Here is a 27,157-nt window from a genome sequence, read left to right as displayed (position 1 = left end):
CTTTCTGCTCTTCTTCACATCCTCTGAGCCCCCCTTCCTGCACACTCACTTGCAGCATTTTTACGGAAGGAGAAACTGGAATGAGAAAGGAAACAATGGGGCTTCATAATGTTGCTCATCTCTAATCAGCTTTGCCATGTGGGTAAACACAGATAAAGAACTTGGCAGTGTGTCCCGAGGCTTTGTTATCAGCTGTTAGCAACTTAAGTGGATGTGCGCACTGGTATGGCTCAACACAGGAAGCCCAAGTAGCCAGGTAGCAAACTGTTGATGACATTTGGCTTCTTTGTTATTATTTTTACCTCGTCCCACCCATCCTCCTTTTGTCTTCACTCTCTCCTTGTGTCTGTCTCTGCACATCCTCAGCGTGTCTTCCTCTGAGGTGGTTTGAGGAGCCGGAAAGGATATGACAGGGAACAGGACAATGGGAGCTTCCTGCCATTTTCCTAGAGTCTTCTTCCCCAGTTGTGACTCTTCGGGGCTGTGTTGTGAGCATACACACGGGCGGGGGACGGCACAAATTTGTTGACTCTTTCATTCTTCTGTACAAACACAGTAATGGAAAGAATAGAGAGAGGAAGAAAGTGGGATTAATTCTGTGCATGTCATTAGAACAGGCCCCCAAGGGAAAGAGTTGAATTTATACAGTAGCAGCTATTTTAAGAAAGACTTGTATTGCATTTATCTCCTCCCTAAAAATGCAAGTGTCACTTCCTTTTGCAGAGATATATCGCCATTTCAAAAGACCTTAAGCCCAGAAACTAACATACAACAGATGCACTAGACCACACATTCATTTTTATTTTCCAATCAATTCTTGCCCTGCAAGACAAGAATTTCATATCTCCTGCCGAGACGCAGAAACCAACAGCAAATTGAAATTTATCTTCTGCGTTGCAGCAATATCTGTTCCTGTGTTATCTTCACCAGCCGCTTTCCTTAACCTTGTATTAAAGATAGCTTTATTGGAGTAGAATTCTGGCAGCTGGGAAGAGTTTCAGGAAAAAAAAAAAAAGTTCAGTTGGGAATCCCATCAGACAACATTTATTTAGCACTAGATGCAGATTTATTTTACTTCTATTTTTACTCTCTTTGCATAAACTATGATTGGCAGTGGCACTTGATTAGAAGGAGATGTGAAATATTCAGCAGAGTGCACTAGGGCTTCTATGGCGTGTGCACATCATCCAGAAATGAATCACAAGGATCTCACGGAAGCAACACCCTGAACACACTCGCGCACCTACAGAGGTCAAGGGCGCACGCTGGGGCTGTGGATGATGAGCCGAGATGAGTGTTTGGCATCTTCAGGGCTGTGTGCTCTTTCTGGAGCGATTAGTCAAAGTCCAACTGTCTAATTAATGATGCTCCAGCTCTCAGGACATGTCACCTCCTTAACCAGCTACGGGTGAAAAACACATTCAAGGAAACAAGAAACTGTCTGCCTGCTGCTCATTTTATTAGATATGGAAAGAGTGTGTACCCTTGTGGGAATAAATATTCCAACTACTTGTTCCTTGAAGAAGTCCATGCTCACTCCTTATTCTCATTTTCATCTCTTCACCCTGTCAGTTGAAACTGCCTGGAACGCCGTGGCTAATATTGTGTTGGTGACTCAACCATTAACCAAAATAGTGGGTTGGTTGTGGCTTGCCCTCGTCTTCCTCTGCACAATGATTGTCCTGTGCTGCTGCTGCTGCTGTTGTTCTTCCTATTGTTGGAAGAGACTGTGTGAAGGATTGGAGAAAGTGTAGCCATGTCTTTTATTTACATTTCTTCTGCAGAGAATTTCAGACAGGGCTGAGAAACTCTCGCTGGGAGGTCTGCGAGAGAAGGCAACCAATTTGCTATCAACTGAGGGATGTCAGTCAAAGCGTATTGATCAAGCCTTTAACTGCAGCTCCCTCAATGGCAAAACATGTTAATGTTATCGAGCTGTGTTGAGACGTGAGTAGCAGCGAAGTGTGTGTGTGGGTGGGTGGGAGGGAGGGTGTTTGGTAGAGGTGGGTGGCAGTTAACTGGTTGAGGGGTGTGTCTCTCCCTTTCTCTCTCCTGAAGTCTGCTTTTGGCGTAAGAAAGCTGATGCAAAAACAACAATGGGCTCAGCATGAGAATAGGGGGAGGAAGAGAAAGGGAGAGGAGGGAGGCAGAGGGGGTCAAAGGGATTTACTGCCAGGAGCCTAGAATTTCAGGTAATGGATATGCTTGTTTCAGTGGAAACCAAACCTGCTGTTTTTCTTTGAGCATGGCAGAGGTGAAAAAACAAAAAAAGAAAAGTTGTAACTGACTGCAAGTCCGAGGGGGATTAATAGCACCTCAGGCTAAACATTAGATCTCAAGTGTACACTTGAATGCAAAGAAAGTGATTGTGTGCATACCTGTGTTTGGGTGTGTGTGAGAGAGAGAGCTGGAGGTGGGCTGGGTGGGGGGAAGCAGGTGTGCGAGAGAGAAGTAAGGGAGGCGTATGCTGGAAAGAAGCTTTTCTGCCACATTCCTGCGAAGCAGCATCAGCGAGGAGGGCAAGAACACATGGCTAAGTGCTTCCCAAGCTGGCTGAGGTAAACCTAACACCCCTCCTGGAGGAAGCAGCCCAACCATTGTTCCAGCACATTGCACCCGTCTGACTGAGGCATCCTAGTGCTGTGCAGATCCCAGGGGGCTGGAAAGAGAACGAAGCAGAGGAGGAGGAGGAGAGGGACTGATTGTTCCCTGCTCAGACTATCCACAGATGGGGCTATGGCACAGGATGCTTGCTGTTTGCTTTAGAGTCCCAAGCGTTTGCTTTGCAGTCATGGTGTACAGAATGCTCTTGGGGATAGAGGAGAAGAGAGTTCTTGCGGAGACAACAGCAGGGGAAGGGAAAGAGACAAGGCAAGAGGGAGAGAAAGAAAGGTATAGGGGAAAAAAGGGAGCCTGCTTAATATGATGTCAGTGTGAATATAGTGTCATTGCCAAGAAGGGAAGACGGATGATACAGCCATACAGTGATCGGGTAGTTGGGCGAAAGAGTGCTCAAGTCCTCCCCTGTATCCAAACAGACATATAGAGCCGAAGATAATGGAGAAGGGAGGGAGAGTAAAGGGAGTGATTGAGGAAGAGGAAAAAAGGAAGGGATGAGATGCAGGGAACCCAGGCTGCATCCATCATGTGGTTTGGTGCAGAAGCCATTTGTACCTATTGTTCTCTATAATTTGTTTTCTCAGAGCCCGCAATGGGAGGGGTGAAGGGGAGACACAAAGCTATGGCAGCCATTTATTTTTGCACTAATTGCATAAGTGAGACAGCATAATTAGACATATAGCTAAACAGACAATAGGCCGAGATATTCGCAGACGGAGATAGACAGGGAGGTGTAGATAGATCCGAATAGATGAGAGGCCTGGCGCTCTCCATTTCAAATTCAAGAGTACGAGAGAACATGTTAAACGCAGTAAAGGGGATGGAGAGGGATAAAGGGAAAGGAAAAGGGAGAGTAAAGGAGGTGGGCATATAGAAGGGATGAAAGATAAGAGGGGGGGAGGGAGAGAAAAGCCCTCTTCACAGACTGCACTTTGAGGTGCGGCCCAGTGCTGCCGGAATAGTCACCTCATTTAATACACCTGCTCAGCGGGGAGGGGAGGGAAAAGTATAAGGAGGTGTTGTAAAGGAAAAGAGAGAAAGGGCACAAGAGAAGAGAGGGAAGAGGAAACAGATCTCATCTCAGATTCTTCAGATCAAAGGCAGAGAGTGGCTACAGAAGGCTGTTTGTTGTGGCTTGTTTGGGAGGGTCTCTGTCTCTGTGGGGTCATGGGTTCACCTGGTCTGCTATTTTGTTCAGGCAGCATTACGCTGCAGCACAGCCACACACCGAACGCCTTGCAGGCTACTTCATCACCTGAACGATTGTTTTTAAGAGACTTTTTTCTGTTCTTTTTTTCACGAAGCGATCAAGCAGGAGGAACACTGATTAGCAGATGGAGGCTGCCGGCTTCAGAGGACAGAGAAGTTAAAAATTTGTTAAAACTATCACAGTTTAGGAAGAAAAATAAAAGTAGCAATGTTTTCAGCTGACTGGACTGTGATTCCAGCAGATTTCGCTATGTTAGATTCTCTTTGTGTGCTAATGGAGTCGTGCATCTGCCAGGTCCTTGTGTAGGCGGTGCATGGGTGTGCTGAACATGTCATGTAGCCTTTTAGGACTGTAGTACAGGGAAAGATAAATAGGCCCTTAATGAAGCCGCACAATCACAGGCAAGTTAAAAAAAACTAAGCGAAGATTGAGGGGCAGTCAGGCCTGATTGGAGGGCTATTGAAGCCGGTCAAGAGAAGCTCTTGCGTCGTCACACTATAGATTAGCCACTCACTCCACTATAGACCTCAGCCTAACTACCCTTCTTTCTCTAAAGCAGTCCTCTGACACTCTATAGTGGCTCAAGTCAACTCCATGATTGTTCTGGGGGAGTTCTTTAAAGGCCAATTTAAACTCAGTTCTTTGTTTAACTCCCCAGGAACTCAAGCTGGAACATATTGTATTGGCCGTGTGTGTTTGTGTGCGACTGAGTGTGTCTGTGCCCCTTTGTGGCTTAGATTTGGTGGTGTTTTTCTGTTTTTTGTGTGTCTGTGTGTGTGTGTGTGTGTGAGCCGTCTTTGAGCATGTGATGTTTAGTTAAAAAAGAAATGGGTGTATCTCGGAACTGGCAGAGACTAGTTTTGTGGGTGAAAGAGGGTGCATGAGAGAAATCAATGGCCCAATTCAGCCTATTACAGCCATGACTGTTGCTGTAATGGTGTGGAAATGGACAGTAGTCATGTGGATCCCTTTTATATCTCCGGGCTTAGATCACAAGTGAAGCTGTGATTCATTTCCTCCCAGCTTTGATTTTAAAAAAAAAAAAGTACTCTGAGTATTTCAAAGAGTCCCTCACATGATGGTGAGAAAGAAAAAGAAATATCCCTTCGTTTTTGTGAAATGGTGGAAACCTCTTTTTCTGCCAGGTTTGCCGAAGGACAAACACAACACTGGGCTGCAATTTTTTTCCTCAACAAATAATGGCTCTTCCAAACTTCTCTCCTTCCAGCTGTTGCCTCTTTGATCCCAGGTAGCATGTTAACAAGCAATGCCTTCATGGAGTACCCTGAACATCAGTATGTGTATTCACATTAAGGTGTGAGAGTGTGTGCATGCATTTGCACATGTATGGCTTCAAAGTTTGTGCGGATTTTCACACCAATTAACAAATTGCTTTATATGTTCACTGAGGTGACGATAGCCTGTCTCCTGTGGGGTGCTGGATTATTTTTTTTTGCCCACTTCAGTGTTAACTCAAGGTGGGCTGAACATTCTTTCACACTAACTCATTAATGATACCGGTCTAATTAGTGCCTGTGGCTCCAGACAGGGGGCCCCTGGAGGACACATCACCATTGTGAGCTGGCCTAATCAGGAGACCACTCAAAAGACCGGGGACCCACTGCACCAGTGAGAAAGTTCACACATATAGAGAGACCTGCCTGGACTCGCACTCAAATTAACGTGCTGGTTCACTGGGGTAGGAGAGTATAAAAAAAAAGTGGTTATATTTTCAGACTTCTGACCATTGAGGATAGGCTATTTGCTCATTCCCATTTAGCGCCCTCTCTCCCTCTGGTAGTGCTCCTCCTGAGGGCAATGCAGAAATATGATTTAGCTCTCCTTCATCTCTTCATCCCTCTTTTTCACTCCAGATAATTCAATCTGTTTAATATCAAATAATCTCTCACAATTTTTCACCTTTTTTTCACGTTTTAACCTTATCGCTCAAACAGCTACCTCAGGGAGCTGGGCCTCGTTCCACTGTGTTAAAAAAAAGGGGGGGGTGAGGATGGGGAGCAGAGAGGAAGAGGTAGCCCAGGAAAAGAAGGATGGCAAATAGCTCTCCAAGGAGTGCTTTTAAATGCCTCTGTTTGCCATTCTCATGGGCCATATGTGAAAGAGTGGGCAAATAGATTCAAAGATAGGAGAATACTAAAAAGGAGACAGCGATACCGGGAACGATAAAGGGAAAGACAGAAACAATCTACAAGAATTTAGTGGAGAGTAGGTGATGTGAGTTGTGGAACTTGAGGTTTGGGTCCCTAACTTGTGTCCCACAGCACTTAACATGCCCCTGGCCATCTCTCCTGGCAGTTAATTAGAATCCAATAAGGTTGCCGCCTGTTGGTCATTGTTCCTCCACTGTGTTTACCCTTTCCAGAGGCTCCATTCGCTGCTTAATCTGCCGAGAAGCTGAATGTCAATAGGTGAGGCCAAGACTCCAGAGCCCTGCGAGAGAGGGAGAGATGAAGCTAAAAGGAGGGGAAGGAATGAGAATCAGGGGGAGTGAGGGGAAGAGGTCATTATTCTCGTTCCCCTCAATATTGTTCTCTGACGTTCCATTTCTGTTGAAACCCCATCCAGCCTCCCCCCCCATCTCTCTCTCTTGCATCTCCTCTCTTCTTCTATTCTTCTCACTTCTAATCCGTCCTCTTGATTGTTCTAAGCTGCTTTCAGCCCCTGGGAGGGTGGGGGGCTTTGGAGTCTGTTTTAATTAAGATTTAAAAGACGACTCCCTCAAGAAGGGAGATTTAAGAGCAGGATAGACTAAGCATAGTAAATAAGCAAAGGTAGGACAGATTGTAGAGATGTCTCAGCAAATATCAGAAATCAGTAAAAGGAGAATGTGAAAAAGCTATTATTTAACACGCGGGACACGCCCATACATTAATGCAAAAACAGGCAGACACTGAGGCATTTGGATGGATAAGCCAAATTGGATTTTTTTTTTTTGTAATCACACGGCACAATCTATATAGATTGATCTAAACTTCCTGTGATTCATACCATATCCTGTGAGGGTGATATGGGATCAGTGGTAACCAGCAGGCAAGCCGAGGGAGTTATCTCCACACTCTGTCCAATGATCGATCATCTCACACGATGGGCTTAAGAGCCTGTAACGCCTCACTTGTTTATCAGAACCTAGAACTAGAATGTTTTCCATAGATACAATGCATGAAAGGGAGGAGAGAGCTCAGGGGGGCATGTTTTAAAGCTAAAAATTTTTATTTGTAGCATAATCAGATATGGTTAGAAGCTAAACTGATTTTTCTTTGCATTACATTTGGGTATTAGTGTTGCACCTTGCAAACATAAGAGATACTCCAGATTAGCTTACTAGGTCCAGCCTGCAGGAGGCAGGAGACGAGACACCCGCTTGCCTGCTGTGTGTTCTTCTGACTGTTAACCGCACTATACTCACATCAGCTCAACTGGCCATCAAACAGACTTTACACCATCGATCTGGCGGGACCGTATAATGCTTCAACTTCACGGGACAGTTGCGTCCCTCGGATGCAGCGTCATCATCAGTGTCTAGAAAAGTTCTGAGGTGCAGTTGGATGCGTGAAAAGGCCGGGCACTTAACAGTCACATCACACCGTGACAAAAGGAGATTTCTCTCCAGAAGCCTGGCCACCAGAGATACCAGCTTTGCTTTACTTTTACCATGCAAACAGCGTGTTACAAAGTGTTATGCTGAGGAGCGGTGCGTGTCACTGCAGCCCAAGAGCAGGCATGCGTTACATGTTTGGTAAAACAGTCACATAACAGCGCATCTGCCTCAACTGCAAACTGCGCATTCTTAAGGGTGAGTAAAAGCAACTAAGAAAACACACCCCAAGACAAAACACACAATGAAGTGTTTAACTTCATCAAACCACAGACTTCGGTGCAGCCGGTAAGGTGTTAAAGGCCAGGCTAGGGTCGAGAGCCTGACCCATGGCATTCTCTGCTGTGATACATCCCAACACACAGCCACCATATGTCCGGGTTTCACAGTCAATGAGCCAACCCACCCACTGTGACAAAGGCCCATTCACACCCAGTTGACTCTAAGGAAATCTGCAATGCCATGGTATGATTAGGACAGAATGCAGCACTGGCGCAGACCTCGGCCGTTAGAGAAAAACAATAGACTAGAACAAACGCAGAAATAAAAGGACTGTTAGGGAAGAAGGGGTACCTAGACAAAGAACTTTAAAAAGTACTTTGAGCGGATAAACGTAAGTATGATCTTGCCCTCAGCGTACTACAGCTCCATCGCTTGCCTCCATCAAAGCCCCCTGAGACTCTCCCCGGCACACTCTGCCTCCGTCACTCACAACTCTCTTAATAAGGCCAGCAGTAAACGGCAAGAAAAATATGCAGGGATGAAAGATCCTTCTCTCATGTTCTCGCTTTGAGGATGTGTTTCCGGGTGTCAGGGGAAGGTGGAGAAATGCAGCTTTAGAGTAATGCTGCATTTTAATAGAAACAATAAACTGCTTATAAAATATTATTTTGTGTCCCATATCCTGTTGTGTGTAGCAACAGCTCTGGGAACTTTTTTTTTTGGGGGGGGGGCAGACATGAAAAAGCCACCTAGGAGAAAACCTCATGCCAAAGAATAAAGAGTGCAGAGCTCCTGGGGGAGAGATATATCTCACATATATTCTTTCACCGCAGCGATTAATATCTAGGAAAAAAAGGTCAAACCAGACTTGAAACGGTCCAGTATATCACAGTTACATTTGGAGGCGGCATTTCATACATCAATCCCTGCTGTGATGTCTCATCAGCCTGGTCACACTGGGGAGACCCACACCGCAGATTATCAAAGATTGATGGGGTGTCCTAGTTAAAGATAGGGGAGGAGAGATGACTGGTTAGTGGCAGGAACTATACCGTGATCTTTTTCAGAGGTGATGATTGGAGGGCTCGCATGGCAATGCCCAGTGCAAACATCATCACCACATCTGACTTGTGTAGGGCTTTACCGCCGTAACCCAGAGACCTGACCACGGGGGAAACTTGCAGAGGTAGCAGTTTGGAGGAAGGAGGGGAGGGGGTCGCTGCTCCTATGCGAGGCATTGCTGTCTGACTCGGGAAGCTCAAATGAAGCTCTAAACTTTGCATTTCCTCCCTTCCACTTCCATCCTCATTATCATCCCCCTCTTTATCAGAAGACCCAACAAACTGACAGAACAAACAGGCAGATTATCCCAAATCCTTTTTCTCTCTCTCTCTCTAACACACAGCCTCAAAATCTCTTATCCACTGTTCACTGTCATACTACCCATTTCTTGTTCCGAGTGCTTGCTTAATAATTAATTGATTAATTAGTTCGCTCATTAATCATTTATTCATTAATCATGGCCTGATTTTTCTAGAGGAAGTGGTGCAATCTGAAAAAAAAAAAACCCTGACTTCACATTTCACTCTAATTATGCTCCTTTTACTAATCAACGCTTAAGAAATGGAGTTTCAGGAAATTAGTTTTCCCCTTCCCTTCTTTTCCTCAGCACAAAGCAGAATGTATTGAGGTCGGCAGGTAACATCCCCCCCCCACCCTCTCACTTTCTCGTGTTCTGGAAGCTCTTAGTCATCAGGAATTTTAAAGGAATGTTTCAAGTAACGGGCAATCTGATGAACAGAATATAAAATTGATGTTAAATTAAAACTCGCACTTTCATCTCCTCTGGATGAGGAAGAAAAAAAAAAGAGTAGGAATTCTGGTCGCGGACTATCCTGAGACAGTGATTAATACGCGGCAATTTGAAGGCTGTTTGTAAGAACAGAGAGGTGGCAGCATTGTGAATCACACACTTATTCTCTTCACCGGATCCACGGGTCTCCCGGGAGAGGAGGTAATTTGTTTAATCGCTAAGAGTTATGTTCTCCGGACAGAGAGATGGGAAGATAGGATCGTTCAGAAATATGCTCCGCAACGTGGCGTGAGCGCGAGAGGGGGAGCGCAGAGAAATATTGTGAACAGGTTTAATTAGGAGTGTTTGTGTGCCTTTGTGTTCCTGTTGGATGCAGAGTTCACTACAGAGCTCAGCTGCTTTCTCTGAAGAGGCTCTTGTCAGCTGCTGACAAAAAAGAATTATGCATCAAATTAAAGAGAGCTCCACTGAAATGGAGGCAAGTCGGGCATTAACCTCTAAGCTTTAAAAAGCACACATATTAAGCAACACTAATGAGACTCTCACTGAGCTGCCTGTGTTTTATATTCAAACACACACAAAAGTGCGGCTTTGACTTGCAGTGTGCCATTGCAGCTTCTCAATGAGGTTGTCTTTTTTATTTATCTCACCAGCAGCAAACACTGCGTAAGTGAACAATAGCGTAGATGGCCCCTTTACCGTAATAAGATGCACACATTTACAACATTACCACCCTCATTAAAAAATAATAATAATAAAGGGGGAAAAAAGTATTAATTATGAAACGCACTACTTCCTATCGCGAAGAGCCGAGGGGGTTTCCACTGGGCTCAATTAGGAAGAGCAGGCCGCAAATCCCTTGACTAAATTAATTGATACCCCAGAGCATTAGAGCCAGAGTCCCAGTACCGAATCTGTGCAGAGAATCCCTTTGTTTTCATTTCCACTGCATGTTTTTAAAGCAAGATATCGTGGCAATTTTCACGTTATCTCTTCATTGTTTTATGGATTTTAATGTGTCATTTATTGATAGATTTGTTTTGTTTGCTTGTTTTATGGCGGCAGCTGAGATTGAAAAGATTTGCAATTTTTTTCCTACCCCCCCGACTCCTGTCTCATCTTTGAGCTGCCTCACTGCCACATGTTGTGAACCGCTGCTATTTTATCCACCATGTCAGCTGTTATGCACACACTAAACCGCGGCTTTTGCAAGCAGCGCAAGACGTTAATGATGTAAAAGCACAGTGAATTATATTGAAAGCCCTTCCATCCAAACACTGGCGAAAATTGTGGGGCGGGGCGGGGGGGGGGGGTAGACAGAGAGAGAAATTGGGATATGACAGAAAGAAAGAGAGAGAGAGAGCAAAGACCAAAGAGGGGGTTGGTGACGTGCGGGGGGGGGGGGCTGGAACTGTGACACAGATCCCGCCAGCAGCTGTCTTGTGTTGGAAACACCAGGGGGTAAGCAGGAGCGCAATGACAAGACTAGCTCAATCAACATCTTGTCAACATTGCTGGCTGATGTGTACAGACAATTTCATACCACTGCCACTGACTCCCTCCCCTTTTTCTCTCCTTTTTATATGGCTTTTTTATTTCCTGTCCTCCTGCCAGCCAGCCAGTCACTTACTATCTGTCTGTATGGAGTCAGCTCTCAGCTCCCCTAGCTCTCGGCTTCAGTGTAGGGGAGCTGTTTTAAAAAGCTGTGTTGGAATTATACTCAGAGAGATGCTTTTGCCCACTAGAAACCCTAAAGATATGGGCCTCTGACACTGAGTGCGCATCAATGTGCTCATGTGAGTGGCAAGTGTGAGAAGACAGTATAAGAATGAGTGTATTTATGGCACATTGTCGGGCACTGCAGCACACTGACTGTGCGAACCATTCACGTGCATTCACACGCTGACTATGTCACATCAGCACTCTTGGGTTCTTACCCAGCCTCCCCTTTTCTTCCCTCACTCCTTCCTCTCCCCGTATGCATACCACTCTATTACACTATCCACTGCATCTGTTAGCAGCTACCCAGGGAGAACCTCGGCTGCTGCTCACCCATGCGATCAGCCTCACTGCTGCCCTGATGTGTGCAGCGCCCTATTCCAGCAGGGGAAAAAACCTCATGGTGACAGCCTCGGAGACAGACTGATTACAGCATTCCATCAATCCCCTCTCAGGCTCCCTCCTTTGCAATTGGAAGCTGACAGGAGCCCACTTTTTCCATTTTTACCTTACCTCAGTTTTTTCTGATCTTTCTAAAATATAGTACCTCTTTTTTTTTGCTCTTGTTCCCCCCCTACTCTGCTTTCTTGAGTGTTGTGTTGACAAGCTGACACAAACCCCTGTGATTTTCACACCAGGGATGCAGAGAGAGAGAGAAAAGGGACAGGGGAAGGGGATACAGGATAGAGTAGAGGAAGGGATGGGGAGGGAAAGTGCAAGGGAGAGTCTGGTAAGAGATGACAGCTGACACAGAGTCTGGAAAAGCAGAGTGGTGGCAGGAAGAGCGACGGAGAAAGCAAATCAACAATTAGTAGCACCTTATAGAACTCGCGAGGTTGGGGGGCTGGTAAGTATTGATTTCAGGTATCACGGTTCACTGAGTGTGGTTGTAAAGGTGATGAGCAGAGGAATGAGGGGATTGGGCTGGATTGTGAATGGATGCAGGGATGGGAGAGAATGCCCGCGGTTGGGGTTTCGGCAGAACACCAGGAGGGGGTTGGGTGGATGAGCGGGTCCACTCTCTAAAAAGGGGCCTAGGTCTGAGCCAAGATTTTCACAATGGAATAAAGGCTGAAAGGGGAGGCTAGGAGGATTAAACTCCAGCAAAACAGCTCTTAAAAAGCTGTTAGGCTGCAATTTGGGCACAAAAAAAGCAAAATGGGAGAGAAGATAGTGAGAGTGGGCGGTTGGGAGTGCAGATGAAATGCAATGTGGGAAAGAAAAGATGGAAGAGATGCTCGGTTACATTAAGGTAGGCTAGATGCAGACATCTGCAGAGGCACAGGGTGAAGCTGTTTGCAACAGTTAAAGAAAAATACAGAGGTGCTCACCCATATAGTGTGTGTGATGGGGCGGGTGGCCATACTGCCATGGGCTGGTGGGTGGTATCTGTTGTTAGCGTGTTTTAAGCCCCTTAGAAGTTCTGTGAGAGTCACGGAAATGAGCTTAGTAGCCAGATCAAACATAAGATGGGTGCCGTGTCCCCTTTGTGACATACTGTTTGGTTCAGCTACTACTCAGCATTACTCTCTGTTTATATGCACACACAAGCACACACACACACAGGAAAAGGAAGACAAAAGAGGCTGACTCAAAACAAAGGGATAATAATTCCATACAGAGAGAAATGGAGCTCCCATTTTCCAGCCCGATTTAGAAGCCTTATCTAGACAAGGCACAATGGATGGCATTTGGAGAAAGTGGTTGTTTATTCCAAGCTTGACACTTTTTTGCCAATTGCCTTGTTTTGTAATGTTTTTTGTCTGCTTTGCTTCCTCATTTTCTCATCTCTGGCTCTTATTGTGGGAAAACTCACACCAGCTGGGCTCGGGAGTCTTTGCCGTTAGCATAGGGCTGAAATGCAAGTAGATATCGGGTGCTATTTCTTTTTTTTCTTTTTTTTTAGCATTTTGAATTATTACTGCACAGAGCAAATTGTCCAGTCAAGTTGAGAGCACTTACATTTATAGACCCCACAGGACTGGATGTTGTACTCTTCGTACTGGATGGGAATGAGGACATGGCATAAAATCGGAACTAAAATAAGAACTCTTTGCAAACACTGCCATCAGCAGCTGAGTGTCATCGTAAAACATAGGAAAATGAACAGAGTGGAGTAGCTGATGTTATTTTAGTTTTCATTTGAAGGTTCCAACTTATGCACTTAAATTGACTTTTGTGCCCTCAGATGCTCAGATCATTTATTTATTATTAAAGTTTTTTTTATTTTTAAAAAAATCTTGCTTCTGTAGCCCAGAGGGACTCCCTCATTGATAATGCATTTCTTATCCCCTAGCCTTCACCTTATCCATCACAATAAATGAATGCCTAATCCTAATGGCAGCGTTATACTTTCCACTTTACCAAGTACGAGAGTTATCTTGGGTCCTACTGGTGCAAATTCTGTCATGAGGGCTGAATGCAAGACTCCACAGGGGGTGTCCGAGCGTCCTTGAGTTTGTTGTGACCGCAGCGTGTCCACACAGAAACTACAGTACAGCAGCAACAACAACGCTTTCGGACCATGACACTCGTCTGGGTGTTCGCAGTTATCCACGTAACCTTAACTGATGCTATCCCTGAACCTAAAACCAAGTATTAAGCCTCAAAAAGCAGTCCATACCTCTGGGGACCTTGATTTTTGTTCCCACAGGTTTGTGTGCAGTCAGGTTAAAGTCCCCACCGGGATAAATGCACACGAGACACACTCACGTACATACGCACGCGCGCTCGCACACGCAGAATGACTGCTTCAATCTATTTCTATCAAGGCAGATGTCCAGTGGAGGACGGATCATTGCCGACATCTGTCCATCCCTTCCTGATCCTTCCTGATGCGAGCGCATCCCCTATCAGTTCAGATGAAGGAGAGAGAGCAAGCAGTTCCAGGGTCAACGCAAAGCTCTTTAATAGGTTTCGCCCAAGTCGGGGAGGCTGTTTTGCACTTAACACCAACCATGTGACAGAAACAGCAAAGTCACTGTGTCAAAGTAACTGCTAAATGTGCCCTCCAGTGCCTGACAAGATGCTTACCCTATTAACGCAGCCCCAACCTCCACACTCATTCACACACTGAGATGAAACGGCAGACATAAACATACATAGCCCAAACACACACTCAGCGTCAGGCGGAAATGCACGCACACACAGACACACATAAACTTAGCCCCATGTGCATCCAGCGGTGTGAAATGATATTCCATTTTGAGAAATCCGGATTAAAATGTATCTGGCCAAATGTGTTTTTGACCTTGTTACTAGGGGACGGAAAAGCAGTCACGCACACACATATACGCACAGCAAGGTGAGAAAGAGCGAATATTGCATTTTTGGTGTCAGTGTAACATTTAAGCACGCAACGTGTTGCATAACTAATCTACTCTGCACATATTTACCTGCGTAGCAATCGAGACAACGCGATAAATAAACTCACATCCTCTGCAGAAATGTTGGAATTTCAAGGGGATTCAAGTCTTTCTTTACGAATGCGATTCAACTGCAGCCAATAGACGAGCTCCCCATTTTTAGTCTGCTGAAAATCACCGAAAACTATTTGTGTGTTTTCGTTTGTGTACACGCATGTGTGTATGTGACACTGCAGCACACCAAGAACAAGCCTCCTCACACCCACAGCTCCCTACTTCTTCTGACTGCTTCTCCTCCACTACTTCTTTGTCTGGTTGCGTTCCTCCCTCTCTCCCCGTCAGAAATGTATTCATGTAATTAAGCTGCTAATACACCGTCAAAGAATTGTCTAATTCAGCAAGGAGGAATTAAAGGAATCTGGCATGAGTCATTAGCCAGTCGAGATGTTCTGTTGAGCATTTTCAATAAGGGATCTGGAGAGCAATGAATCACTCATATGGCGTGAAGACATTCTCTACAGCACATGCTCCGTACTCTATATTTGTACGGCTGCATATGCGTGAGTGTGTGTGCGTATGGTGTTAATTGCCATTTGTGAGCATGAGAAATTGTACGTGGGCGAGGTAAAGAGAAGCAATTCAATGCATGTAATCCATCTAAACAATCAACCAATGCAGTGAACTATTACCCATTGTAAACATTTAGATACTCTGGGCAAGATACTTAATTACAATCAATGTTTGTACTGTTGCAAGTACAAAGAGGAAAATCCCCCAACTCGCTTTGCAATGGGAGGAAAATGAAAACGCTCAATAGCTCATAACGGCAGAATGTAAGGGACAGGCGGGCAGACTGTTAAAACAGCATTTTTTTGAAGGTATGACTGGAAAATGCCAGCCTTCGGTAAATGCCTAATGGCCTTCACTCGAAGACGTTTCACTTCTTATTGACGCTCTCAAATTGGCCTCTTTTGATCCCCAGTGCGTGCCACACATACAGCAGTCTACCTGTTTGCACCCACAGCTCAATCGGCTTTTAAAGCTCTTTCATAAAAATGATGTACAGGGAGACGATACTGGAGAGCCGACATGCATTGTTCTCTGATCTTTCTTTTTTCTTCTTTTTTTACATCTCGACTCGATCTATTAACACCTCGTTTGGCCCAGATGGAGAGTAACAGACAATGGGAGCATGTGAAAATGGGTTTCGAGGCAGTTGTCGAGAGCCACAACGGTCTAAAGTGTTGAGCGCTCATGTTCCTGATGAGCTCACTGTTTGGCGGCTTTAATCGTTCTGTTGGATGACAGAGGCAGGAGGGTGCAAAGGGGTGAGGGAGGCGAAGGGTAGGGTGCAGTCCTGAGATGAAGTGGTTAATTGAGTGCAGGATAAACAGTGCCAACAACCACGGAAGCCCCTCAACACACCACCCCTTCAGAAAAGAAAAACTAGAAAGAATGGAGGGTAAAAGAAGGGGAGGATGGGGGGGGTAGAGAAAATCCCAGCTACCCTCTGGGGGGAAAAGCTGCTATTGAAAAGCTATTAAACTTGCATTTAGCAGGATTGATTAGAAATGAAGAGGCCTATTAAAAGAGAGGGACAAGAGGACAATAGCGTGTCTCTGGCCGCCGTATGTTGCCCTCCTTTCAGTGGCTTTCTTCATGTTGGGAGGGAGGGGGGATCCTGTCTGTTTAAGCGTTCCCACCAAGAGAAGCAGTTCGGGGTGGGGGGAGTGGGGGCTTAGCACTGCCCGAATAGAACCCTCTTTATCTTCCACTGTCCCCCTTCCCTTCCATTCTCCACCGAGCAACAAAGAGAGGAGAATGAGGGAAGGTTTTTTAAGTCCTCTTCCCAGCTCACACAGACATCCTACTTAGATAACCAACCAACTGCCTTTCTCCCTCTCACCTCCTGCCTTCCCTTACGGATTAGTTCCCTCTGGAGTGCTGCCGTCTTCCCCCCCTGCCAGTGGGGTTTGTAATACACAATCTTAAGCATAGTGGCACAAACTGTAGGAGCTGCGAATCCGTATTCACGCTGTGTTTCTGCATGCGTGTGAAGGCAAGCCAGCCAATCCGGGGAGACTTTGACTTAAACACAGCAGCGAAACGGCGACAGCGGTGGCGGCAGTTGTCTCCGCTGACTTTCAGCAAGCTCGAATGAACGGGTCCCCAGGGAACTTTAATGGAGTTTTGATTGTTTAACATCCATTTTTACAAAAAGCACATTGAAGGAGTGGCTGCGTTTTCTCTCCACAAGCGTGTTTGCTTCATGTCAGTGAGCATGTAACCATATGGTCTTGGGAAAGAGTTAAATAAGTTACGAGTAACAGCTGACTCTTCCTCTTAGAAGACGCATTTGTAGTGGGGGAACAAATAATATTTTCACGCATGTCCATTTCTCCCACCAAGTGCTGTGGTAACAGGAGAGTAAGCTGAGCAGTTCGTGTCAGTCTGCTTTTTTTTAAATAGTTGCATTATTTCGTCAAAGCCCTTACAGAGAAAGTTTCACTTTCCTCGTCATGCGTCTCTGCTGGCACTGCAGAAATCTACTGTGATCACATTTTCTGAATTTAATACATCGAGATTTTATAGCCATATTGTGACTCCGTATGAATTTGCAGTTTGCCATCAAGGAAAAGGTCAATTTAAAGATTTTAGTTGTTCACGTTGTCTCCTTTTTATTTTTTCTTCCAGCAGCCACCCAAGCAGCCTACTTCTCCCAGCAGCCCCAGGACCAGGTGGTTGTATCCGGTCAGTCGGTGACCTTGCCTTGTGTCATCGTGGGTTACCGTGGAATGGTACAGTGGACCAAAGATGGCCTGGCACTGGGAGGAGAGAGAGATCTACCAGGTATTATCACTGGCTTCTTCTCTCCAGCCCCCTCCTTTTTCTTCTCCTGCCCTCTCTGTGTTTAGTGCTCTCTCTGTCTCTGTCTGTCCTGCTGCAATTAATGCCAGGCCTCATTAGAAATCAAGTCTCTCTCTGTCAACCTTTGGGGTTTTACACAAATGAATGGTGAGTGAACAATGTACTGCAGACAGGTCAGCTACTGCTGCACGCACCGAACTTTAATTTGTTGTTTAGCATTTTAACTCTTGTAAGAAGGTGGATAATCAATTGGCTTTTGCCACACATTGACATTTAAATGTGTGGCTGACTAGCATAAAGGCGAAGAAGCTTCCTCTTGACCTTAGCCACCCCATCTTCAGTGTGCCTGTATTTAAAGGACAGTCTTCCCATGCAGCAGCCTTCTCACGTGTTGCATCTCTAGGCTCACGCTGCTCTGCTAACACAACGGCTCAATGCCTGGCCCTGTGAGGTGCTGCTTGCTTTCATTTGTGTCTTAAAGAGCCTTGCCACGTTTCTTTTGGCTTTGTTCGGGACACAAGTCTGTTCATTTTATAGTCCTTTCATTATGTGTTTGTTGTTGGTTGGTTTGTTTGTCTCTGACTCTATTCTCTGTGCTGGCTTCACGCAGGCTGGACACGCTATTCCTTAATGGGCGACCCGCTATCAGGCGAGCACAGCTTGCAGATCGATTCAGCAGAGTTGGCGGATGACGCGGTGTATGAGTGTCAGGCTACACAGGCAGCGCTTCGCTCCCACCGTGCCAAGCTCACTGTACTAGGTAAGATACACAGCTCACGCATGATCCTCACAGTCGGCCCTTGTGCCAAGGCCTGCAGGCTGGCAGTGCATGGGAAAAATCAGGGGAGTGTCTTCATCGCAGAGCATAAAAGCTTGCAGACAACTACCCTAATAATACATGTTCATCCCCTGAAATGAATCACCTTCAAAACACAACATTAAATGTCTTAAACTTCATAGTTTGTTTGGGTTTTTTTTTTTTTTCAATCAGCGCTTATAGATAACGTTATCTGTACAGTTTCCAAGTGGAAAACATGCCTTGAAAGCATAATTCAAACCAAATAAGACTCAACCATGAGAAGAAGAGGAAAAAAAAAAGAAACGCCAGCATTCTTAGTCGCGATAATCAAGACTCTCGACGTCTAGGGTAATGTGATTGCTGCAGTCACAAATGACTTGCGTAGTCGCTTGAAAGTCTGCATAGTTAGCACATTTTATAGTGAGCCACAACATTTGTCAACCGCACGGCGGTTTTTACATTAACGTGATGTGAGTGATCTACTTCTTCACACAGACCTTCAGAGGTGGGGTGAGGTGGAGCGGAGTGGGGTAGGGATGGGGGAGTACGGGGAGGAGGAGGAGGGGGGCCGGATCTTTTGGGAATTGGAGTTGACATAGTACTGCTGGCATCTGGTGGCATGAAAAGGAATATCACTCTATAAATTAGCCCTGTCAATTGCCCATAAATGGACCTGCAAGGCAAGCATTTTTCATCAAGAAAGGAAAACTCAAAGGGAACAATTATAGAGATCTGTTGCTGCAGCTTATGTGAACATTTCTCCACAAAGACCCTGCTGTCACTGAATCCATCCGTTGCGTGGAGGTGTCTGTTCAAAGTCACTGAGGCAGAGTGACAAGTGGTGCAGATAGCGCAACAATGGGAGGGCAAATTGAGTGGTAGGTAGAAACATTTCAGTTAAATGAACAGAATCTGAGGACTCACCCGAGCTCATCTGCCCACCTTTATCTGTCTCGTGTCACCGCCAAAAGCTGCGCAGCGTAGCACGAAGCAGTGCGGTCGCCACATGCCCACACACATCCAGAGAGTGTGTGTGGAGGCAGTCATGAAAACTTGATAAAACTGCCTCTTCAACATTAAATGCACTCTCGAAAGACCAAGGCCGACACCGTGGCTGGTGCTTCATGAACATTATGTGCATTTCATAAACACATAAATGAAATCAGATGCATTGCTCATGTTTTTGTGTGGACATGAGGAGGGAGCGTGCGCCTAACTTGTGAGTGTATGTGTGTGTCTGTGTGTGCGTAAATCAATGTGGCCAGATGAGACCAAAGCAATCCTGCACAGTCAAAGGAGTCAACGGTGGGAGTGCAGTCAGGGGAATCGGCATGGAAATTAAAATCACCTAGCACTCGGATTCCATTAGTGTCCGTGCCGCGGCAGCGGAAGGACCTCTGACAATTCAGATACACACAGTGAAATTGGTTCGGTAGAGGGTGCAAGAAAGGCCAGCACAAACCCCAAGTTTACGCCTTCCCTTATTGGTTGGGGAGATAGACGCCTTCATCAGGGGTGGCACGCTTGGCTTGACAGTGGTGCGTGCGAAACCATGCAAATAAATGAACAAATAAGCAATTCAGTTGAAACATCACTCTGCAACAGTAAGAGCAAATAGAGCAATAATGCTAGCCCCAAGAAAGGAAATAAATAAGTTTGAGTGTGTGTGTGCTTTTTTTTTCTTTCACCAAATGACAACAGCTCTCGGCCTTTTCTCCTGTCTGAAACTACACCTTGTTAAATAGACACTTGGCAATAAGAAGGTATTGTTATATATTGACGATGGGCTAAGAGCAACAGCAAGCTCAATATCAGTAATGCGTCTTTGCGGTTCTGCGCTCGCCCGGAGCTGCAATGAGTCTTTTTGTCTTGAGCTGTATGTTTGTTTCTGCATTACAGTTCCTCCCTCTGACCCTGTGGTGGAAGGCGGCCCCGTTGTACGTCTCAAGGCCCACACACCGCACAACCTCACCTGCAGAGCCTCGGGAGCCAAACCTGCTGCTGAAATCACCTGGTACAGAGATGGAGAAGTCATGGAAACTGCAATTTATTCCAAGGTACAGTGAGAACAGATCCGTGTTTTGCATTATCATTCAATCACCACACACCTACACAATATTACAAACTGTAACAGCGGGCAGAAATAAATGCAAAGCTATTCAAAAAACAGAAATATTTTCTCTCGGGGTATAATACTATCTTTTTCCTCATTTCTGTTTGGATGCTTTTTTCTCCATCTATCTTTCACGGTATCTCACACTTTCTTTTTCCATCGCCACCCTTTCCTCACAAGATTTGTTCTCTTACCCTCTGCAGTCCCCCTTCCGCATCCACTCATTCCTGACCCCCCCCCCCCCCCCCCCCCACCCACCCCACCCCTTCCACCCTAGCTTCTCTCCCCTCCCTACACCACCTCACCCCACACCACCTCAGCCCTCTTCACTCTCTACTCCCTCCCCTTTTTTTGCTCACTAATGCAGCCACACTACAGCATAACTGGAGCATGCCAAAGCTCAGCCAGGCATGAGTGTTTCATACAGTAGAGTTTCTGCAAAGAAGAAATCACCCACAACAATTGTAAAAACACAATGGGGATGCGCCAGAGCGTAAACCAGCCGCGGCTGGGAAAGTGTCACATTTTTCATGCTCTCTGACCACGCTAAACGATGCTAAACGCCACATTTAAGGAGGCGAGAGCCCACAGTGAGGAGGGAAGGAAGCGGGCTACAGGGGGAGAGAGAGGAGATGAGATGAGATGTGAGGAATGTGGAGGAGAGGAATAGAAAGGGGTGGAGGGGAGTGAAGACAGAGCAAAGTGTTGTTAATAGCTTTGTGAAAATAAAAAAAAAAAGAAAGAACAAGAGAATTTCCAACGTTTAGGAGTGAAACTGGGGGTAGGCTGTGCTCTGTCCAAGTGAGGGCTGGCGACAGGGAGGGATGTGATTTGATCTAGCATAAAAATGCTTTTGGTGTGTCTGGCTTAGAAAATGGAAGACCTGTTCCATTGATCTGGCTGTCCAGGGAAAAGGTTCGGCTCGCCCCTGCTCTTTTCCAATGATGTGTGACACCCCTCCCTCGCTGTCACCAACCAAAAAAAAAGGACACGCAGGCAGCTCAGCTTTCACTTTCTTTTTTTTGTTGTTTTTTTTCTTATGTATGAGGAAGAGAGGAAGAAAGTGAGAGAGCAGTGAGCCATATCCTCAGAATCTGCACCTTTCCTCACTTAGGCGTATTGATTTCTGTGAGCAGTAAATAGATTTAAAAGATGATGACAAACAAGGAGCGCTGACTGGGAACACTCTCAGAAATGTGGGAACAGCACAATATCCCCTGCTGCATCATAAAATATATGATTTAAGTGCCATGCCAAGGAACAGGATGGCAATTTTTAATGCTTCACGCATGGAAAAAAATAAAATAAGACTGGCAGTGTGTAAATGGTGAAGTCGCTAATGACATGCAACTTTGTTGTGTGACGCTGAGCTGATTTTTACTCACCTCTTTGTTTTTGTCCTTCTTCATAGTCCCTAATGGAGGATAGGAAGAGGGAAACAGCTGTCAGTATGCTTCCAATCATTCCAGAGGACAGTGACTCCGGACGCACCTACACCTGCAGGGTTGTTAACCCAGCTGCCCCTGCTGGACGACAGACATCAGTCACTATCAATGTCCAGCGTGAGTCCAGCATCCACCTGCCTACAAACACTCTGAAATTATCAACGTGCAGCATGCAGTCACCAGTGTTCTGTGGAGACCAATGAATGCTTTTGCAAAGTCATGCATGTCAGTGACATGAATGTTTCTGCTTCTCACAGACCCCCCTTCAGTGACTCTGTCAGTCCAGCCTCAGACTGTAACAGAGGGAGCCAAGGTTCTCTTCATCTGCTCTGCCTCAGCCAATCCTGAAATCACTGGATACAGGTATCTGTCTTTTCTGTGTCCACTCTAAACCTCTGCGTTGCACTGAGACATAAAAGCCTAATAAAATGAATTTTATAAGCTGCAAAAATGTTATAAACTGAGACAAAAAGATGCCAAGTAGACTCCGTGGATTAAATGGGCTGTTTGATTGGCACAAGCCACAAATCGGCTAACAGCCACTTTGATACGCATCGCACCGTTCCTTACCAGAACTAATGGAGCTGTGATCATTCATTTGTTCCAGGTGGTCGAAAGGAGGAGTCCCCATCTCCGAAGCAAATGGGGATAGCCTTGAGGTGACAGTGGACTACTCCTACTTCACAGACCCCGTCTCCTGTGAGGTGTCCAACTCTGTGGGCAGCACCAATGTCAGCACTCTGGTTGATGTCCAGTGTAAGTTTAACTGAAGGCAAACACTGTACGCGGTGTGGTCTGTGTTTTCAGATATTGAAGGTAGAGCAGCTTTTTAAAAAAAGTCTCTTACTGATTCTAACTGGCCGCCTGCATTGCTTCCCTTCTAGTTGGCCCCAGACTGCTGTCGGAGCCGAAGCCCATGACAGTGGATACAGGCATGGATGCAGCCTTCACTTGTGCGTGGACTGGAAACCCTCCTCTGACCCTGGCTTGGACCAAGCAAGGCTCCAGTGTGGTAAGGCAACAACAACAAAAAAAAAAAGCCAGTCACCAGCATATTTTCTTGATGCTAAAGCTTCAGCACCATTCCTCCGGAGAGAAACATTCACACATGGCCTTGAGGCATGAATCCCTCACACTTTTTCCCACACTTCCTTTTTTCAGGCAGAAACTTCAACACCTCCTCTAACCACTCTCCCTGAGGGCTAAAGCCTCTGGCAGAAAACTGCCTGTCCTATGACAGATTCATAGAGCACCATCAGAGCACACGACACGTTGTCACAATCCCGACTTAATCAATCGGTCAATCAATCACTCATTCAAGGGGAGAATCACTACTTGTACTTGTAACTTTTAGAGCAGCATCTCCCGCCTCTCGACAGCACAAAGGCCCAGCTAGGCTTGCGTATCTATCTCCTTAAAGTCAATTTTGCAGGTGGAACAAATGGGACACTTCCACCTTCACGTTACATCATGCTGGTAAAAGTGTTCTAGCGTGCACACCATTAGTGGGGGCATCCCATAGGAGATCTCTCTTGGCAACTAATGTAATTTCTGAAGCTATGCTGGAAAAAGCACCCCCGGTCAAGAATGCTGTGGGATGGCATAAGCAATGCTGTCATCTTAAAGAGAGAATGCTTTCAGCCACACTCAGGGAATGGTGCAGACATTTTTTCTAATCCACCCACTGCCACTGTCCCTCACACAGCCATGAGTAATAGATTAACTGGGTTACTCCATAAGCGTGGTGAAATTAAAAAAAATGTAGAGTGAGAGGGAGATGTGAAGATGGAGGGAGGGAGGAGGATGGCGCGGGGGTAAATGGATTAATCACAGCTTGATGGAATGACAGGATCAATGAGCTAAGGAGTGAGTGAGTGTAGCAGCTCCAAAGGCTAGGGCCCACTCACACATGCTTCGTTCTGTCCCCACTGTTTAATTGCAACAATCTCCACAGCAGCACGGTCACTCAGCGGTGGCTGGAGTGCTTAATGCTGTGATTAAAGCTCTTCACAATGAAATTAAACTCAAACCACCAGCATTTGTTACAATGGTCAGCCCACCTCTGTGCTGCCTGCACAGTGAGTGGGCCACTGATAAAGGTCCCACTTTGCTTTCGCCTGCCTCTTCTGCTCACAACCTTGTTCTTTCTGTCTCTTTCTGTCTCTAACATACTTCTCACTTGTCTCCCTGGATTTCTCACTAGGTGCTCAGTAATGGTAACACCTTGCAGCTGAAGGCTGTTACTCAGGAGGATGCTGGCAGATACACCTGCAAGGCCATTGTACCCCGTATTGGAGTTGCAGAAAGAGATGTCACTCTAACTGTAAATGGTGAGAAGTTTCTTAAAGAACAAAAGAAAAAAATAAATCACTTAAGTATGTTTTTTTTTATGTTAAATTTACTCCTCATTACTTTAAAAACCTATATATATTTTTTTCTTTTTACTCATTCAGTTGACAACTGCTGTGTCTAGTTACTTGTTTAGTTAAAACATTTTTTTTTAGTATTTTCAATAGTTTCAAACACCAAAGCAGAGTTTTCTCATGAAACATTTCAGAAAAAGAGCAAAGATTACAGAAAAGTCATGAGATTAATACATACCAGATTTATCTTTTGTGCCAATGGATGGGCCTGATATAGGAAATGGTTACTTAGTTATTCATCTATATTTCTATTTCTAACACCACTTTACTGTCTAGTTTTTTTGTATGCTTGCACTTGTACGTCTTTTTTAAAACTCTCTTTATTTCCTTCACTTTCTTTCATCTGCCCACAGGTCCACCTATCATCACAGCAGAGGCCACACAGCACGCTGTCAAACACTCCAAGGGCAAGCTGGAGTGCCGGGTGGGAAGCAGCCCCCCACCTGATAAGATTGTAAGTGATCCTCTTATTTGTGTTGTGTGTTGTCATTCACTAATGCTTATTAGCTCACACACTCAGTTTGTACATACTCCCCCTTCCTTACCCCGCCCACATAAGCAGCATCACTAATATGAGCTTTACCCCTAACCTCACCTCTACACCTTTGCACCAGCACATCTCCACCTCGCTTGCTAAAACAAAACATATACACAGACACTGACCGGAATGATTGTGGAGTTATCGGAGCTGGTGAAAGAATGGCTTCCTGCAGGTTTCAGCCAGACCACATTCAATTAGCGGCCCAAGAGGCATCAGTCGTCTGACCCTGTTGAACTGCTGAATGTACGCTGGGCTGAGAGAGGATAATTAGGGTGCGAGGAGAAGTGAGAGACAGGTGCCCTGCTGGCTCTGTGCTAGACACGGCAAAAAGTAGCCTTGTTTCCCAGTGTAGCTACCTAACCCTCCTTAGGCTTCACCTGCAGGGCAAACGTGGGAGGCAGCTTAAACATGAGTCCGTGAGTTGTGTCAGACACCGAGCACCTCAGAGGTCAGCAGGGAAAAAGCACAAGAGAGAGAGAGCCGGCGTTCACACAGCAGCAGGCAGGGATCTAAGGATAAACAGCCGTGCTGGCTTCTGCTTTGCTCACAGGTGAAGGATTCTTTATAGAACAATTCCTTACCCCCTGTTGTCTATTCTCTCACTCTTCTCCACAGGTGTGGACCTTTGGGGACATGAGCCTGTCCTCCGGCTCCTCCGGTCGTTACTCAGTGCAGACAGTAACCAGTGACCACGGAGTCGTGTCGTCTCTGGTGCTATCTGAGACTCTTTCACAAGATTTCCAGCTGCGCTACAACTGCACTGCTTGGAACCGCTTCGGCACAGGCACTGCCCTGGTCACGCTGAAGGAGCAAGGTACACACGGGCCAGAGTAATACTCCTGCACAGGAGTTATAGCGATAGTCTCGGTTCTTGCTGTGAAGATTGGGTAAAAGTAGTGCCCCCGTCTCGTGCTTATCTTAATTATGCTCTTCTAATCGATATGATTTAATCAGCAGATGGCTTCTTTAATGAATATGTTTGCCCCATAACATAGATATTGATTAGGGACAAAAGTCAATTAGAGGAAGCCACATGTGTTTGCAGCTGGGATCATAGTCTCTATCAATGTCTTATAGCCAAGCTCAGCATCTCAGGCTGCAGGCCCCTTAAGTGGTTTTAAAATTAAACAGCGGTGGTACGACTCCACTGATGCTAGGGGAAACCTTTGTTGCAGTAGACACCAAAAATGAGGTCCTCGCCAGTAATTTACATCAACGTAGCAGAGCAGGGTCTCCAGAGAAATGGGCAGCGCTATCTCCTGGAATCTCTAATTAGATTACTGTCTATTGCTTCATTGCATGTCAGGCCTTGTTACCCTTCTTTCAGAGAGATTAGAGACAATAGCCAGGCTGTGAGATGCTGGATTGCCCACATGAGCATATGTTACAGTCACTGTGAGAAGATCAGGGCTTACTGCAGATCAATTTATGGGCACTAGAGCATTTTTCAGATTAGCTAGGCAAGAAAAAAAAAAGAGAATAGAATCTCTTCTGTTCCTTTCATTTGCTCCAATATGCACTTTCCTAGACACTTATGTTCTGCTATCTCTGATTTCATCCCTTCCCCATCTCTTGACAAACCATCGACCCTCACCCTCTTTGCCACGCATTTCTTCTGTTACCATTGTTCTTGCAGAAGCACTGCCGATGTTGATAATTGTAGGTGGGGCAGTAGGTGGCGGCTGTGTCCTGCTCATCTGTGTCATCACTCTGGTCTCCCTCTGCTGCAGGCACACAGGCAAAGGTGAGCTCAACGGTTAGTATGGGCAGGAGGGTCAACAGCCAATTCTTCAAATCGAACATAATAAAGTGCCTGCGAGCTGAAAATTGAAAAGATTATGTTCAATTTTGTGCCGTTTCACCTTGAGTTTGAATAGAAAGCTTCGTGTAAATTGGATTTACAAATCTTCCTCGCAATGTTGAGTGAATCTGTTCTCATTTCCCATAGGCAAAAGATGCACTCGTCTTTCCAAGAGTGACATCAGAGTTCAGATTGTTCACAGCGATCACAATGCTACACGCGGCAACGACGACGAGGAAGATGTCAAAGAACCCATGGTAGGTCTATTTTGTTCAGCTTCTCTGTATGTCAAACATCTCCATGGACTGTGAGAGAGAAATCAGTACTATTATAACGTAATGTTCAGACTTTCTTTTGTTCTTATTCTAGTAAGGTCTTGTTCATCCTAATAATTCTTGGTCTTCCCTCAGGCTCCAAACAGCAGCGAGTCTCCCGGGACATCGCGCACAGAACACAGCGACCTCCTGGAAGAGGAGGAGGATGAAAGATCGGACATCAAGGTAAAACTGAAAAACACTTCCTTGAAGAAACTCTCAAAATAGCAAGCATGCTTTTTTTCCACATGATACTGAACTGAAGTCAAATTGATGTTTTTTTTCCCTC

At 45.6% G+C, this 27,157-nt stretch overlaps 1 protein-coding gene across 4 annotated transcripts in view; it reads left to right on the top strand.

Annotated features, from left to right (window-relative positions):
- Window positions 1–27,157, top strand: part of kirrel3l (kirre like nephrin family adhesion molecule 3, like) — a 35,116-nt gene that overhangs the window by 4,175 nt on the left and 3,784 nt on the right. For 2 of the 4 annotated variants that reach the window (XM_080896611.1, XM_080896614.1), the window contains exons 2-14: window positions 17,259–17,414; window positions 18,043–18,192; window positions 20,131–20,288; window positions 21,756–21,906; window positions 22,047–22,152; window positions 22,397–22,545; window positions 22,674–22,801; window positions 23,993–24,119; window positions 24,566–24,666; window positions 25,369–25,567; window positions 26,390–26,509; window positions 26,702–26,811; window positions 26,965–27,054. In XM_080896611.1, the coding sequence (XP_080752737.1) occupies window positions 17,259–17,414; window positions 18,043–18,192; window positions 20,131–20,288; window positions 21,756–21,906; window positions 22,047–22,152; window positions 22,397–22,545; window positions 22,674–22,801; window positions 23,993–24,119; window positions 24,566–24,666; window positions 25,369–25,567; window positions 26,390–26,509; window positions 26,702–26,811; window positions 26,965–27,054 (1,745 nt within the window). The remainder of the gene's footprint in view (window positions 1–17,258; window positions 17,415–18,042; window positions 18,193–20,130; window positions 20,289–21,755; window positions 21,907–22,046; window positions 22,153–22,396; window positions 22,546–22,673; window positions 22,802–23,992; window positions 24,120–24,565; window positions 24,667–25,368; window positions 25,568–26,389; window positions 26,510–26,701; window positions 26,812–26,964; window positions 27,055–27,157) is intronic. The other 2 variants (XM_080896612.1, XM_080896613.1) reach the window with 2 other exon arrangements.

Source organism: Rhamphochromis sp. 'chilingali' (genome assembly GCF_963969265.1).
Source record: "Rhamphochromis sp. 'chilingali' genome assembly, chromosome: 11".
NCBI lineage: Eukaryota > Metazoa > Chordata > Actinopteri > Cichliformes > Cichlidae > Rhamphochromis > Rhamphochromis sp. 'chilingali'.
This window is presented reverse-complemented; position numbering and strand designations above follow the sequence as displayed.